At 47.2% G+C, this 13,656-nt stretch overlaps 1 protein-coding gene across 1 annotated transcript; it reads right to left on the bottom strand.

Annotated features, from left to right (window-relative positions):
- Positions 1–132: 132 nt before the first annotated feature.
- On the bottom strand, positions 133–12,740 carry Sumf2 (sulfatase modifying factor 2). The gene is made up of 9 exons (XM_051205001.1): positions 12,612–12,740; positions 10,032–10,188; positions 8,939–9,050; positions 7,859–7,903; positions 7,121–7,271; positions 5,124–5,179; positions 3,337–3,421; positions 3,063–3,207; positions 133–1,082 (listed from the first exon to the last, which is right to left on the bottom strand). The coding sequence occupies exons 1-9, from the start codon at positions 12,673–12,675 to the stop codon at positions 998–1,000; spliced, it is 900 nt and encodes a 299-aa protein (XP_051060958.1). The 5' UTR covers positions 12,676–12,740; the 3' UTR covers positions 133–997.
- Positions 12,741–13,656: the final 916 nt, after the last annotated feature.

Below are 13,656 nucleotides of genomic sequence, written 5' to 3'. Positions count from 1 at the left end.
AAGTAGAGGCAGGATGATCAGGAGTTCAAGGTCATTCTTGGCTACGCAAGGAGTATGAGGTCAGCCTGAACTACATGAGACCCTGTCTCAAACTACAATTTAAAAAAAAGTGGACTTCAGGATATATACAAATGCAGAGTTTATTGACCTCAGGGGATCCAGTTCTTCTCCAGGGACATGTTTGCAGAAGCCCCTATATGATTAACACTCAGAGGGAAAGCTTCTGACATTTGTCTTCCTAGAGGAGCACCAACCTTGTTACTCCCACAATGCACAGCTTCACCTGGCACATTATTGCTCTACCAGAGTATTTTAATATTGTGCACTATGTATAACCCCAGCACCCAGGAAGCTGAGGCCAGAGGACTGAGAGTGAGGCCCACCTGGCCGCATGGTGAGCATCCTGTTTCAAATAACAGACAGGGAGCCTGGGGTCCCTCAGAGGGGTTTTAGGCACCATCATATAAGAGAAGCATTTTCCTTCTACAGGATTTCCCAGGAGAAGTGAAAGCTCAATCAGACAGGGAGAAAGAAAAGGAAGAGATTTAGTTTGCTGAGGCAGGGTCTCTCTGTGTAGCCTTGGCTGTCCTGGAACTCACTCTATAGGCCAGGCTAGTCTCGAACTCAGAGATCCACCTGCCTCTACATCCCGAGTGCAGGGATTAAAGGTGTGTGCCACCACCACCTGGCTAAAAGGGAGAGATTTTTCGATCACTGTCTTTTGGAGAACGAGTGCTTGGCTCCTTTGTCCTTAATACTGCACTTTAGAGAAACACCCAGCTCCCAGCCATGGTCACCCAGGCCCTCCTCTCCCAGGATATGGCAGCCTCCTCTTGGGGTTGTGTTCTTATGCCCTTGGGAAGCATCTGCCGGACAGAAAGGGCTCAAACGGAGGTCACCCAAAGGCTGATGAAGAACTTGCTATCCAGATGCCTCTGGTACGTGGTCAGGGAGACACAGTACTGAGGGTGGGCTTTCTCTATCCCTGTCTGGATGCTCACAGATCCTCCTTCAGTCGCCCTGTGCTGGAAGCGCAGCGGAAGCCCAGGTTGTCTGAGGCTGAATCTGGAGTGTTGCCCATCCTGTAGCAAAGCAGGGAGAGAATATGCATACTGTTGGGGATGGGGTCTACTGAGGCGGGAATTGGTCTGGAGGTTTGAATGAGAGTGGCTCAAATATTTTAATGCTTAGTCACCAGGTAGTGGAACTATCTGAAAAGGACTGGGAGGTGTGGCCATGTTGGAGTAGGTGTGACCTTCTTGGAGGAACTGCCACTAGGGGTTAGCTTTGAGATTTCATAGCCCACAACAGGCCCGGTGTCTGTCTGTTCGTCCGTCCGTCCGTCATCTGTCTGTCTGTCTGTCTGTCTCTCTGTCTCTCCCCTCACCCCTTCAGGATGTAAAACTCTCAGCTATTGCCCGAGTTCCATGCTGGTCTTCTTCTGGCCACAACGATCGTTGACTAAGCCTCTAGAACTGTGAGCAAGCCCCCAGTTAAACGCTTTCTTCTATAAGAATTGCCTTGGTCATGGCTGCCTCTTCACAGCAACCAAATAGTAACTAACCCAGTTGCTTTGAAGGCAAGTCAGCTAGCATGCCATAAGCAGTAAGGGGACAGAGTGGAGAGCTGAGTGACCAGAGGATTGCAATGGAAGATGATCTTAGTGACCACTGATGAGCAAGTAGCTCCTCCTCTAAGATAAGGATCACAGCTCAACACACCTGTGTTGAGAAATGAGGGGAGAAATGAGTGTCACGGCATGCGGTGGTGACTTTTAGTCGTCAACGTCAACTGGAGTACACCTGGAATTAGCTAAAACTTAAAAATGGAGGGGCACACCTGTGAGGGATTTTAGCTTAACTTGAAGTGGAAATGGGGAAAACCCATCTCTGTTCTGGATCGCACCTTCTGCTAGGAGCTTATATAAGGACACGGAAGAAAAAAGCATTTGCTCTTTGCCTGCAAGAGCCTACTACTTTGGGATTCCAGTGTATACTGGAGACCAGCTGAGACATCCAGTCTTGTGGACTGGAAAATTACTGGATTCTTGGACCTTCTATACAGGCAGCCATTATTGGATTAGCTGGACCAAAGTACATAAGTCATTCTAATAAACTAATAAATTCCCTGTATAGAACTATAGATCTTGATACAGATATAGATAGATAGATGATAGGTAGAGATTCATTTACTAAGTTTTGTTACTCTAGAGAACCCTGACTAATACACAGCAGTTAATCAGCTCTGACAGGCAGGGCCTCACCATCTTCCAAACCTACAGTCTGAAACTACAAGGCCTAAGGAGTCTTGGCCAAGGTCGACCAAATCAAATCTTACAGTGAATAAAGCAGAAGTCCCAAAGACTGGAATTCGATGCTGGGGGAGCCACCACTGATAACTCCATTTGAGATGAGCAGTCCCAGCACCTCATTGACAAAATGACTATAACCAATGATGTTCTGTGCATCCAGCAGCTGGATGAGTAGGTTTTGTTTTGGGTTTTTCGAGATAGGGTTTCTCTGTGTTGCTTTGGAGCCTGTCCTGGAACTAGCTCTGTAGACTAAGCTGGACTTGAACTCATAGAGACCTGCCTATCTCTGCCTCCCGAGTGTTGGGACTAAAGGCATGCGCCACCACCACTTGTCTTGGATGAGAAGGTTAATACATGTTGTCTTCTGGCTGTGACCTACTGATGTGCAATTCTGTCTCCTTTCCTCTGCCTTGCTCCATGTGAGAAGGAAACTTGTAGTACAAGGTTGCCAGACAGTTCCCTCTAGTTCCAGTGAGTCTCAGGAAGGGGTCCCTGGCTGTCTCAGGTACCCATGTGTACTTCCCATGGCCAGCAGTGCTGGGTTGCTCAACTTTCAGTGGAGGAAGGATATGCAAGAAGGGTGAGGAGTGTGAACCAGATACTCAAAGAGGTGGGCAAGGAAGAGACTGAAGTAAAAAAATGGGATGGATGCAGAAACTGCACCGATTGAAGCTCTGGGCTCATGGAGCCCAACATCCACACCGGCAGCCATGGCTACAGATGCCTGTGGTCCCTGACCTGAGACCCTTACCTGGTGGTGACCCGAGCCCGGTGATTGGCAGAGCCGTCAGCTGTGTCAATCCATGATGCCCCCCGGAGGACACGCATGTCCTGGCCAGCAGACTGGTATGTGGACGCCGTCCATTCCCACACATTGCCCATGAGATCATATAGTCCTATAGTGTAGCAGTAGATCATTAGGTGGTAAAGCAGGGGTCTCTCTCCCACCCACCAAATGGCCTGGGGAGGCTGGCGGAGATTTTATCCTGCCACCTTGTCAGATACTGTGCAAGAGGAGGTCTTACCATAGTTGTTCTGTGGGGGGAAAGCATTCACCGGTGACAGTCCATGAAAACCGTCTTCAGCTCTGTCACCCTTGGGGAACTTTCCCTGGCAAGAACAACCAAAGTGGAAGATTTATCAGCCTGTTCCAAAGCGGGTGCTCCTGTGTGCCCTGAGGGGAACCAGGGTCATTCCACTCTGCTGCTTCTTGGGGGAAGGATAGTGACCTCAGGTTCCCTTACATAGTGCTTTGGAAAGAGTGCTGTCTCCACCCATCTATGTCCTGCATCCCTTGCCCAGGATAGAGGCATCCCTTGCCCAGGAGTCCATACTGTCTCATATCTCCTGCTTTTACTTAAACACACCACCTACAACTATTCATGTGATCTGATCAATTTCATTATTCTTCTTATCAAAACCAGAGTTCAGGAGCTGGGGAGATGGCTCAATGGGAAATGCATTTGCTATGTAAACATGAGGACCAAGTTCATGTTCTGAGAACCCATATATAAGCTTGGCATTACTGGGTGGTGATGGCACATGCCTTTAATCCCTGCATTCAGTAGGCAGAGGCAGGCAGAATTCTGTGAATTCAAGGCCAGCCTGGTCTGCAGAGCAAGTTCCAGGATGGCCAGAACTGGAAATCTTGTCTTAAAAAACAAAACAAAACAAACAAACAAACAAAAGCTCGGCATGGTGGCATGTATTTATAACTCTGGTTCTGGGGGACAGAGTCAGGCAGATCCTGGGGATTTCAGCTAGGCAGTCTAGCTGAAATGATGAGCTCCTTCTCCCACTGAGAAGTCCTGTCTCCAAAAACACTGTGGAGTGGCCTTCAGGTAAAAGCATGCACTCAGGGCGGGAGAGAGAGCTCAGCAGTTAAGTGCATGGGCTGCTCTTCCAGAGGACCTGGGTTCAATTTCCAACACTCACATGGCAGCTCACAACTGTCTGTAACTCCAATTCCAGGGGATCTGACACCCTTATATACACATTTACACATACATGCAGACAAAACACAAATGCACATAAAAATAAATAAATATTTTTAAAAAAGCATGAACTGTACCACTGTGCTTGTGAAAGACCCAAGAAAACCTGAGTTCTGTCTCTAGCACCCATGTCCTGGGTGCTCACTCTGTAGACTAGGATGGTCCTGAACTCAGAAGTCTGCCTGTCTCTGCCTCCTGAGTGCTGGGAATAGAGGCATAAGTCACCACACCCAGATTCATAATTGAAGAATTTTAAAATACTAAAAATACAAAGTGGAGAAGCAGCTGAGGAAGATACCATACATGAATACACCTGCACCCACATGCATAAGTCACACATATGCACAACACACAAACTGCAGTTTGGGTGCCCCTCCACTGGAGAAGCTTCTACACAAGGGAAGATGACTAGGCTGTGACTTGCTTAACAATGTGATAGTCCCTTGTATTCTCTCTCTTTCTTTCTGCTTTTCGAGACAGGGTTTCACTGTGTAGCCCTGGCTGTCCTGGAACTCACTCTGTCGAGCAGGCTGGCCTGGAACTCACATAGATAGGCCTGCCTCTGCCTCCTGAGTGCTGGGATCAAAGGCGTCCGACACCAATACCCAGTGTTCCATTTTGAAATTTTGAGTCAGCTGCTTAGGAAGACCTTGAGCTTGGGATTGCTCCTGGGAGGACAAACCTGTCTCACCAGGCCCTGCTAGGCACTGCCATCTGGGTCCATAGCAGGGTTCCAAACAGCACTGGGTCCCACCAGGGACAGAAACTGCCTTTGCAGGGCTCTGTAAGGCTTGGGGAAGGAAGGAAACAGGACTTACCTGCCACAAATTGGTGCGGTTTGGCTGGAACCGGTTCCCCCAAGGATAAACCTGACCTACAGGACAGTAAAGGGACAAAAAAAAAAAAAAAAAAACTGGGTGAGAAGAAAAACAGTGAGTGAGGAAGCCAAAAGGAAGACAGGAGGTGTGAGAGACACTGACTGACGTCACTCCTTCCATTCTGTCATAGTCCTCCCCTAACCTGGGAAACAACAGACAGAATTACATGACACAGCTGGTCCTGTGAATCTGAGTGTGGCAGAGGTACACACAGACAACGAGGAGAAGGCATGGGGAACTTGCTGGTTGGATTTAAAAGTTCAATCATGAACAGGTAGGAAGGAACCTCATTTGCCATAATTTAAAACTGACCATTGGCTGGGCAGTGGTGGGGCACGCCTTTCATCCCAGCACTCAGGGGTCCAGCCCAATCTACAGAGTGAGTTCCAGGGTAGCCAGGGCTGTTAAACAGGGAAACCTGCCTCAAAAAGCCAGAAAGTAAAATAAAATAAAATAAAGTAACGTAAAACTGACTAGTGATAGAACCTTGTGCTCATAAAGAGCATAGGAGCATTTAAAGCAATGGGGACGTTGGTTCCCATTCCAAGGACAGTTTACATTGTCAGGGCTGCAGGACGACAGATTTATGACCAAAGCCAGTGACTCTCCTGCCTCCCACTTGTGATGCTCCTGCCGCAGCCTTCCAAGTGCTGTGACTCTTTGATCCCCCGTGGAAAAGGAGAAGGGTTTCTGGTAACTCTTCTTTGCCCTATTTTGTTCTAGTTGTATTTTTTCAAATGTAACTTAAGCTAGGTGTGGTGGATCACAGATGTGATTATTGTTACTATTTTCTTTTTGAGACTAGGTCGATCTCACTGTGTGACACTGGTTAGCCTAGAACTGACTATATAGACCAGGCAGGCTTCAAGCGTATAGAGATCTGTCTTCCAAGTGCTGGGGTTGAAGGCCTGTGCCACTACACCTGTCATCCACTACACCTGTCATTATAGCCACTGGGAGGCTAAGGCAGGAGGATGGCTGGGACTACACAGTGAATGCAGGCCACCCTGGTGGGCTACAGAGGGAAACCCCTCTCTCTCTCTCTGCCCCCCTCTCTGCCCCCCTCTCTCTGCCCCCTCTCTCTCTGCCCCTCTCTCTCTGCCCCCCCCTCTCTCTCTCTGCCCCCTCTCTCTCTCTCTGCCCCCCTCTCTCTCTCTCTGCCCCCCTCTCTCTCTGCCCCCCCTCTCTCTGCCCCCCCTCTCTCTGCCCCCCTCTCTCTCTCTGCCCCCCCCCTCTCTGCCCTCTCTCTCTCTCTGCCCCCCCTCTCTCTCTGCCCCCCTCTCTCTCTGCCCCCCCTCTCTCTGCCCCCCTCTCTCTCTGCCCCCCCTCTCTGCCTCTCCCCTCTCTGCCTCTCCCCTCCTTCCCCCCAAAACAGGGTTTCTCTGTGTAGCCTTGGCTGTCCTGTCCTGGAACTCACTCTGTGGACAAACTCAGAGATTCTCCTGTGTCTGTCTCCCAAGAGTTTAGGGATTTAAGGTGTAGTTTTTCCTGCCTGCATGTCTGCCTGCAGGCCAGAAGAGGGCATCAGATCTCAGTACAGATGATTGTGAGCAACCATGTGGTTGCTGGGAATTGAACTCAGGACCTCTGGAAGAGCAGTCAGTACTCTCTAGCCACCTCTCTAGCCCCTATGTCTGGCTTTCTAAGAATATTTTTTAGGGCTTCAAGATGGCTAAGCAGGTAAGCATGCTTGCCACTTTTCCAGAGAATGTAGTTCAGTTCTGACAGCTCACAAACATCTGTAATTCCTTTTATGTCATGTTGTAGGTGACTGGTCTAAACTGGATCAGAGATAAAAATTACAGAAACTGCAATTGGCCCCTAGCCTGTGTTAAAAATCACTACAGTAGGGGACTCAGACTCTCCCCATCCTTTCAAGCCCCAGTGCAGGGCCGGGCAGGAAGATGAGCAAGAGAACGGCCTTGGCATTCACATACCCTTCAAGCCCCCTCGGGCCGCAAACTCCCATTCTTCTTCTGTGGGCAATCGCTTTCCCCGCCATGCGCAGTAAGCGCCAGCATCGTTCCAGCTCACATGTACCACCGGAAGTTCCAGTTTCTCTCGGATGCCGGAGCCAGGACCTGCAGGCTGATAGCCAGGGTGAAGTGAGCTAGGCATCCGGGATCTAGGGAAAGGCTAGAAAATGCTTGGCGTGGGGGTGACTCAGTTCAGCTTTTACAGGACATCAGGAAAGATGGCGCAGTGAGTGAGAAACGGAAGAGACAAGGAGAAGAGTGGTTGCACACACCTGTCATTCCAGAAGGTTGAGGAGGGAGGAACCTGGGCTACAGAGTGAGATGCCATGAGAGGAGGGAGGAGGGAGTCAGAAAGAGTCTTCTTAAAGAGAGCAGTAGGAAACGTGGAAAAGAATTAGTGCAGAAGGAACAGGGTTACTCCTGCAATGTCCTACTCATTGCCTAAAACAGCATTTCCCGACAAGCCTGGTGGTGCGCCTTGACTCTCAGCACTCAGAGGGAGAGGCAGGCGATCTGAGTTCGAGGCCAGCCTGATCTACATACAGACTGTTCCAGGGTTACACAGTGAGAGACCCTGTCTCAAAACCAAGACAGAGAAAAGCACCCCAGTATTCCTGGTGTTTTTAGGGACTAGGGATTCATCGAAATGAAATGAAACTGTGCAGTAGTAGAAAATGAGGCAAAGGAACCAATACTCACCTGCCTCCAAAATGCCTTTTGCACTGGTAGCCACCAGAGAAGAGACTGCAAAGACAGAAACTTCATGAGGGCGGGCGAGACAATCTGACCCAGCAAAGAACCCTTTTGGACTGGAGGCGGAACACGACTGGGCCATGGATGGAATCTTTTTTTGTTGTTTTGGGACAGGTTTCATTATGTAGCCCTGGATGGCCTGGAATCTACTGACACTCACTACGTAGACCAGGCTAGCCACAAACTCAGAGACTCTAAGTCTGGAATTGAATGTGTACTCAACACCACCTGGCTATGGATGGAATATTTTCAAATGATACTATGGGATTGGGGGGCTGGAGAGTTGGCTCAGAGGTTAAGAGCACTGGCTACTCTTCCAGAGGACCTGAGTTCCATTCCCAGCACCCACTTGGTGGCTCACAACCATCTGTAATGACATAAAGATACTCTGGGGTTGGGCGCGTGCTCAGCTGGCAGAGTGCTTGCCTAGCATGCATGAAGTTCTGGTTTTGGTCACCAGCAGCACCTACACCCAGTACAATACAGCTGTAATTTCAACGCCACGGAGGCAGAGGCAGTAGGATCTCTCTGAGCTCCAGCCCAAGCTCCAGGGTCTACATTGTGAGACTTTGTCTTAAAACAGATACCTCCCAACAACAACAAAAAACCAAAGCCAAAGTAGGAGGGTATCTTTTTCTGTCTTCTGTCCTCTCCTACTCCCCACTTCCAGGACTGGGGATTGAACTCACAGCTCTGTACATGGGAGTAGGCAAGCCCTCTGCCACTGAGCTACACTTAGCCCCCTTTTCAAGATTCCATTTTGAGACAGGGTCTCCCTGAACCACTCAGGCTGGCCTTGATCTTGCTACCCTGCCTCAGCCTCCCAAGTAACTAGACTTTCAGGCATTCATCACCAGGCCTGGTGGTTACCACTCTGACTGGTGGTGTTAACCTGAGTAGTGTGTATTCTCTCTGGCTTCTCCTCAGGTCCCTAGTCTGATCCTCCACGACACATCCAGGGGACCCCTCCCCTCTCCCTCAGATGACTCTGCCCAGGTGCCCCCATCCCCATCCAGGCCCTCTTACCGGCATTTGATTTGCTTGACTTCTAAGCTCAGGGGAGACAAAATCCTCAAAGACGAAGCTCCACCCGAATGTTTCAGCCTCAGTCTGGTATTTTTTATCCCGGACAAACTCCCTGGGAAAAGAGTGTTCATTTGGCTCAGTGGCTAGGATTCTATACCCATCCCTACCATCCTCTGCCCCAGGAAGCCTTATGTTTCTGTCCAGCAAGACTTTTCACAAGCTTTAAGAAATTAATCTGACACCTGTGACAAAGTTTTTCTTTTTCCCATTAGTCTATGAAAGGCAGTGTTTTTGTTTTGTTTTGTTTTGTTGTTTTTCTGTAGAAGGTAGTTAGGTTTGTCTTTCTTTCTTTTTTTCTTCCTTTCTTTTCTTAGAGTTGTGCCTGCAAGGACAAAATTCCTGAATCAGGGTGTGAAGTCCAGCTTCTACAAAGTAGATGCAGTCACAACAAACATCTGAGATAAAAGATGAAACAAATCTTGGTAAAGTGTTTGCCAGTCTGGTTTGGGGCTTGTGCACCCTTTTTAACAAATAGAATTACCTTGCCAAGCTACTTTAGATTTGTGTGTTTGTGCAACACCAAGATTATCCTAACACACCTGACCAGATTTTTCTATAAAATTAGACTATGCGTTAGTAAAAAAATCCCACTTTTGAGTATGTAGTTCTGTGGGGTTTTTTGTTTGTTTGTTTTGTTTAGACAGAAACTCATGTACAGCAGTGGTTCTCAACTTTCCTAATGCTTCATCCCTTGAATATAGTCCCTAACCATAAAGTTCATAAAATAATTTAAAAAATGGTTTATTTTTATTTTATGTACAGTGGCATTTTGTCTGCATGTATGTCTGTGTGAACATATCAAATGCCCTGGAACTGGAGTTGTGAGCTGCCATGTGGGTGCTGGGACTTAAACCCAGGTCCTCTGGAAAAGCAGAGTTCGAGGCCAGCCTGGTCTATAGAACTTGTTCCAGGACAGACTCCAATGCTACAGATAAACCCTGCCTCAAAACACCAAACCAAACCAAACCAAACCAAAAGAATTAGAAAAGATCAGAAAGAACCCCCCCCCCAAAAAAAATACACTTCCAAATACCTGAAATCTTTATTGGTGACTGGAAATACATCAATGGAAAAGGATTTTACTGTCACTTCCCGGGTAGGCCCTTCACCATCTCTGCCATCTGGAGCATCTGTCCCCATCAAAAATCGCCCATCTGGCAGTTGCACCATGGCTGGAGCCTGAGCATTTCCTGCAGAACAGGACAGGTAGGAGTAATTCATGCAAATATATGGACATAAAATTTCACTGCCTCATCATTTTTAAAAAAGCTTTTATTATTGTTGTTGAGACAGAGCTTTACTCTGCAGACCTGGCTCATCTGGAACTCACTATATAGAATGGGCTGATCCTAAACTCACAGAGTTTCTGCTTCCTGAGTATTTAGACTAAAGGTGTGTACCAAAAATATTTTTATCTTATGAGTGTTTGTCTGCATGTACATAAGTGTACTGTGTGTGTACCTGGTACCCACGAGGTGGCACTGGGCCTGCCTTCCTTCCAACCCTGGCCTGAAACTCACTATGTAGACTAGGCTACCTTGGAACTCACAGAGATCTGCTTGACTGCCTTTCAAGAGCTGGGATTAAAGGGATGAATGTCCACACCCAGCCTTCCAGGGAGGTGTACTTAGCTCTCTTCGCATTCTGACACAATTCTACCCATTTCTGGAATAATTCCAAGAGGGGAAATGAGTTAAGTAGGGAAATCTCAAATGAAAAAGGAATTCAAACAATTACAAGATAAACAAGCAAACTATAATTTTAAAAATTATTTTAGGGACCACACTGTTTTCCCTTTGCACACCAGGCATACTTATACATAAAGGAAAAATAAAATACATAACCCTGTTTTTTAAGTCCACCACTTATAGAGATATACACCTCTAATCCCAGCACTTGGGGGTTGGAGACAGATCGTTGTGAGTTTTTTTTTTTTTTTTTTTTTTGCTTTGTTTTGTTTTCTGAGACAGGGTTTCTCTGTAGCTTTGGAGCCTGTCCTGAAACTTAAAAGAGATCTGCTTGCTTCTGCCTCCTGAGTGGTGGGATCACAGGCATGTGCCATCACTACCTGGTCAGATCTTTGTGATTTTGAGGTCAGCCTGATCTACACAGTGATCCCAGTCCAACCAGGGCTTCAGGGTGTGACCTGTCTCAAAAGAAAAACAAATGTTTTAAAAAACATATGGGGTATTTGAGGAGGTGATGGTACACAGCTTTAATCCCAGGACATGGAAGGGAGTGGGGATAGGGTGGAGATGGGGGTGAGTAGAGGTAGTTGGAGCTCTGTGAGTTCAAGGACAAGCCTAGTCTACAGAATAGCAGCACAACCAGGGCTATACAGAGAAACCCTGTCCAGAAAAATAAAAACCAAAACCAAAAAAACAAAACAAACAAACAAACAAACAAAAAGACATATGGGGTGGGTGACTGACCTGTAAGCCCAGCACTTAAGAGTTGAGAGGCTGGGGTAGAAGGATCTTGAGTTCGAGGCTAGCCTAAGCTATATAGTAAGACTGTTTCAAAAATAAAGTCAGTCATTGTTAGGCTAGGCATGGTGGCATATATTTCCAATTCCAGCACATAGAAGGCAGAGGCAAGTGAACTCTGTGACTTTCAGGCTATATAGTGAAAACCTGTTTTAGAACAAAATAAAACCCAAAGCCACTTTTTTATTTTATGCCTATAATCCAAACTCTAAGAAACCTGTAGCAGGTGATCACAAGCTCAAGTCTGGCTTGGGTATATAGCCAAGACCTTTAAACCACCACCCAAACAAGGGCTTGAGTTGTAGATCATCTGAGACAGTGCCTGCCCAGGTAGATCTCTATTAATTCAAGGTCAGCCTGCTCTCTACATATAGCCAGACAAGGCAACATAGTTACTCTGCCTCAAAGATAAAATAGGGTGTTAGAGAGATGGCTCAGCATGTGAGAGCACCTGTCGCTCTTGCACACACCCCATGTTCAGTCCCCAGCTCCCATTCAGTGGTTTATAAATATATTTCATCAGTTCCAAAGAGACTGCCACGTTTTCCTGACCTCCATGAGCATCAGGGTCACCAGTGGCTCACAAACATACATAGAGGTCTTTTAAACAATTCAATCCAAGCTGGGTGGTGGTGGCTCACATCTGTAAGCCCAGCACCCGTAGGCAGAGGAAGTCCGAGCTCTGGGGGTTTGAAGCTAGCCTGGTATACAGAGTGAGTTTCCGGACAGCCAGAGGCAGATGATAGAGTACTGACAGTTTTAAGGGGGAAAATGGCATCAGATTTTTGTGTATGTGACTTCGTGACTTTGAGCTTTTAAAGCTAACTTTCTACAAGTAAAAGCTATGTATCACACATGAGTACACCGGCTTAAGACGGGGAAGTGGGACAGAGAAAACAGGAAAACCAGCATGCTGCACTCAACGGCCTGGGCAGGGCCAGGCACTAGATGAGACCCTGATTTTAAAACCCTTAGTTGTGCAATTTCGTGGCGGCCTGCCCCAGCAAGCAGCCCGAGATTCCCACAAACCCCCCGAGGCTGGGGCAGCATCTGAAAGGCTGGGTGTAGTCCTTTTTTCAGGAGCTCGGGGATGGATAGGAGAAACAGGAACAGGGCAGCACACTGACCTAGCTGAAGCCTGGGACTGGACAGGAGCCACAGCAGAGACAAAACAGGGAGCGAGGAACCCATGCTGAAGAGTCAGGACTCAACACGCATGCGTCAACTCAGAACCGGTCTCCCGGTTGACTTCCTCGCGCCTGCGCACTTGCTTGATGGTAAGCAACCTCATCTTTTTAACCAATGGCAGAGCTGTTGGGAGACCCAGGTGGCACACCATGGGAGCTCGCCTGTAGGGACCGCCCATGAATGAATTAGATTGCATTCCAACTTATTCACAATTAGACTTATCTCTCTATAAACTCTTGTATAAGTAATGTAAGGCGTGTGTTCGTGCTCACAGCGCCTGAGTTGCAGTTGGTTAGGAACAGCACGGTGTGGCTGCTGGGAACTCCTGGTTTTGCACGAACAGTAAGCACTCCTACTAAATACCTATCCACCCACCCACATGCCACTTTATTCAGTTGAACTGTGTAAACACAAGACCACAGGTCCCAACTTTTTATTTCCTCACTGTAGAATACTGAGGACCCCCGCCACAACTCGGGAATATTTCATATATTATGCAACACATAAACTAATGGAAACCAAGAGTATTTAGGTGAGAAAAAGATGACAACAAAGCTTGTGATGGACACGAAGCAAAAGCATAGTTTAAAGGTTTGGAAATAGCCTAAAAATATTGTATTTAACCCAACTCCTTATTCTTTAGCCATCTTTCCTTTTGGCTGTTAACTTGTAACTACTTCCACCTCTTGTGTTCTCATGCTGTCAGGAGGGGTTGGGCTTCAGAATTGTGATCTACCACTCCAGCCTCCATCTAATAACCTTAAGTTAGCTTTTCCAGGGAAGCATTTTTTTTAGCAGTTATGTCAAAATTATAAACGATCAGTTTTTTTTAAGTATTTATTAAACACTATGAAAACCATAAATTACCCAGATGTGTTTTGCACTGGCAAGAATCTTACATGTATAACAGGGAGTTAGTTGGCTAACTTAAAATACATCCAAGAGGGGGAAAAAAAAAAAAAACAAAAAAACGTTGAGCTGGGG

This window comes from Phodopus roborovskii, unplaced genomic scaffold, assembly GCF_943737965.1.
Source record: "Phodopus roborovskii unplaced genomic scaffold, PHOROB, whole genome shotgun sequence".
Lineage (NCBI taxonomy): Eukaryota > Metazoa > Chordata > Mammalia > Rodentia > Cricetidae > Phodopus > Phodopus roborovskii.
The sequence above is the reverse complement of the archived record's forward strand: the minus strand, read 5'-3'. Positions and strand labels throughout refer to the sequence as shown.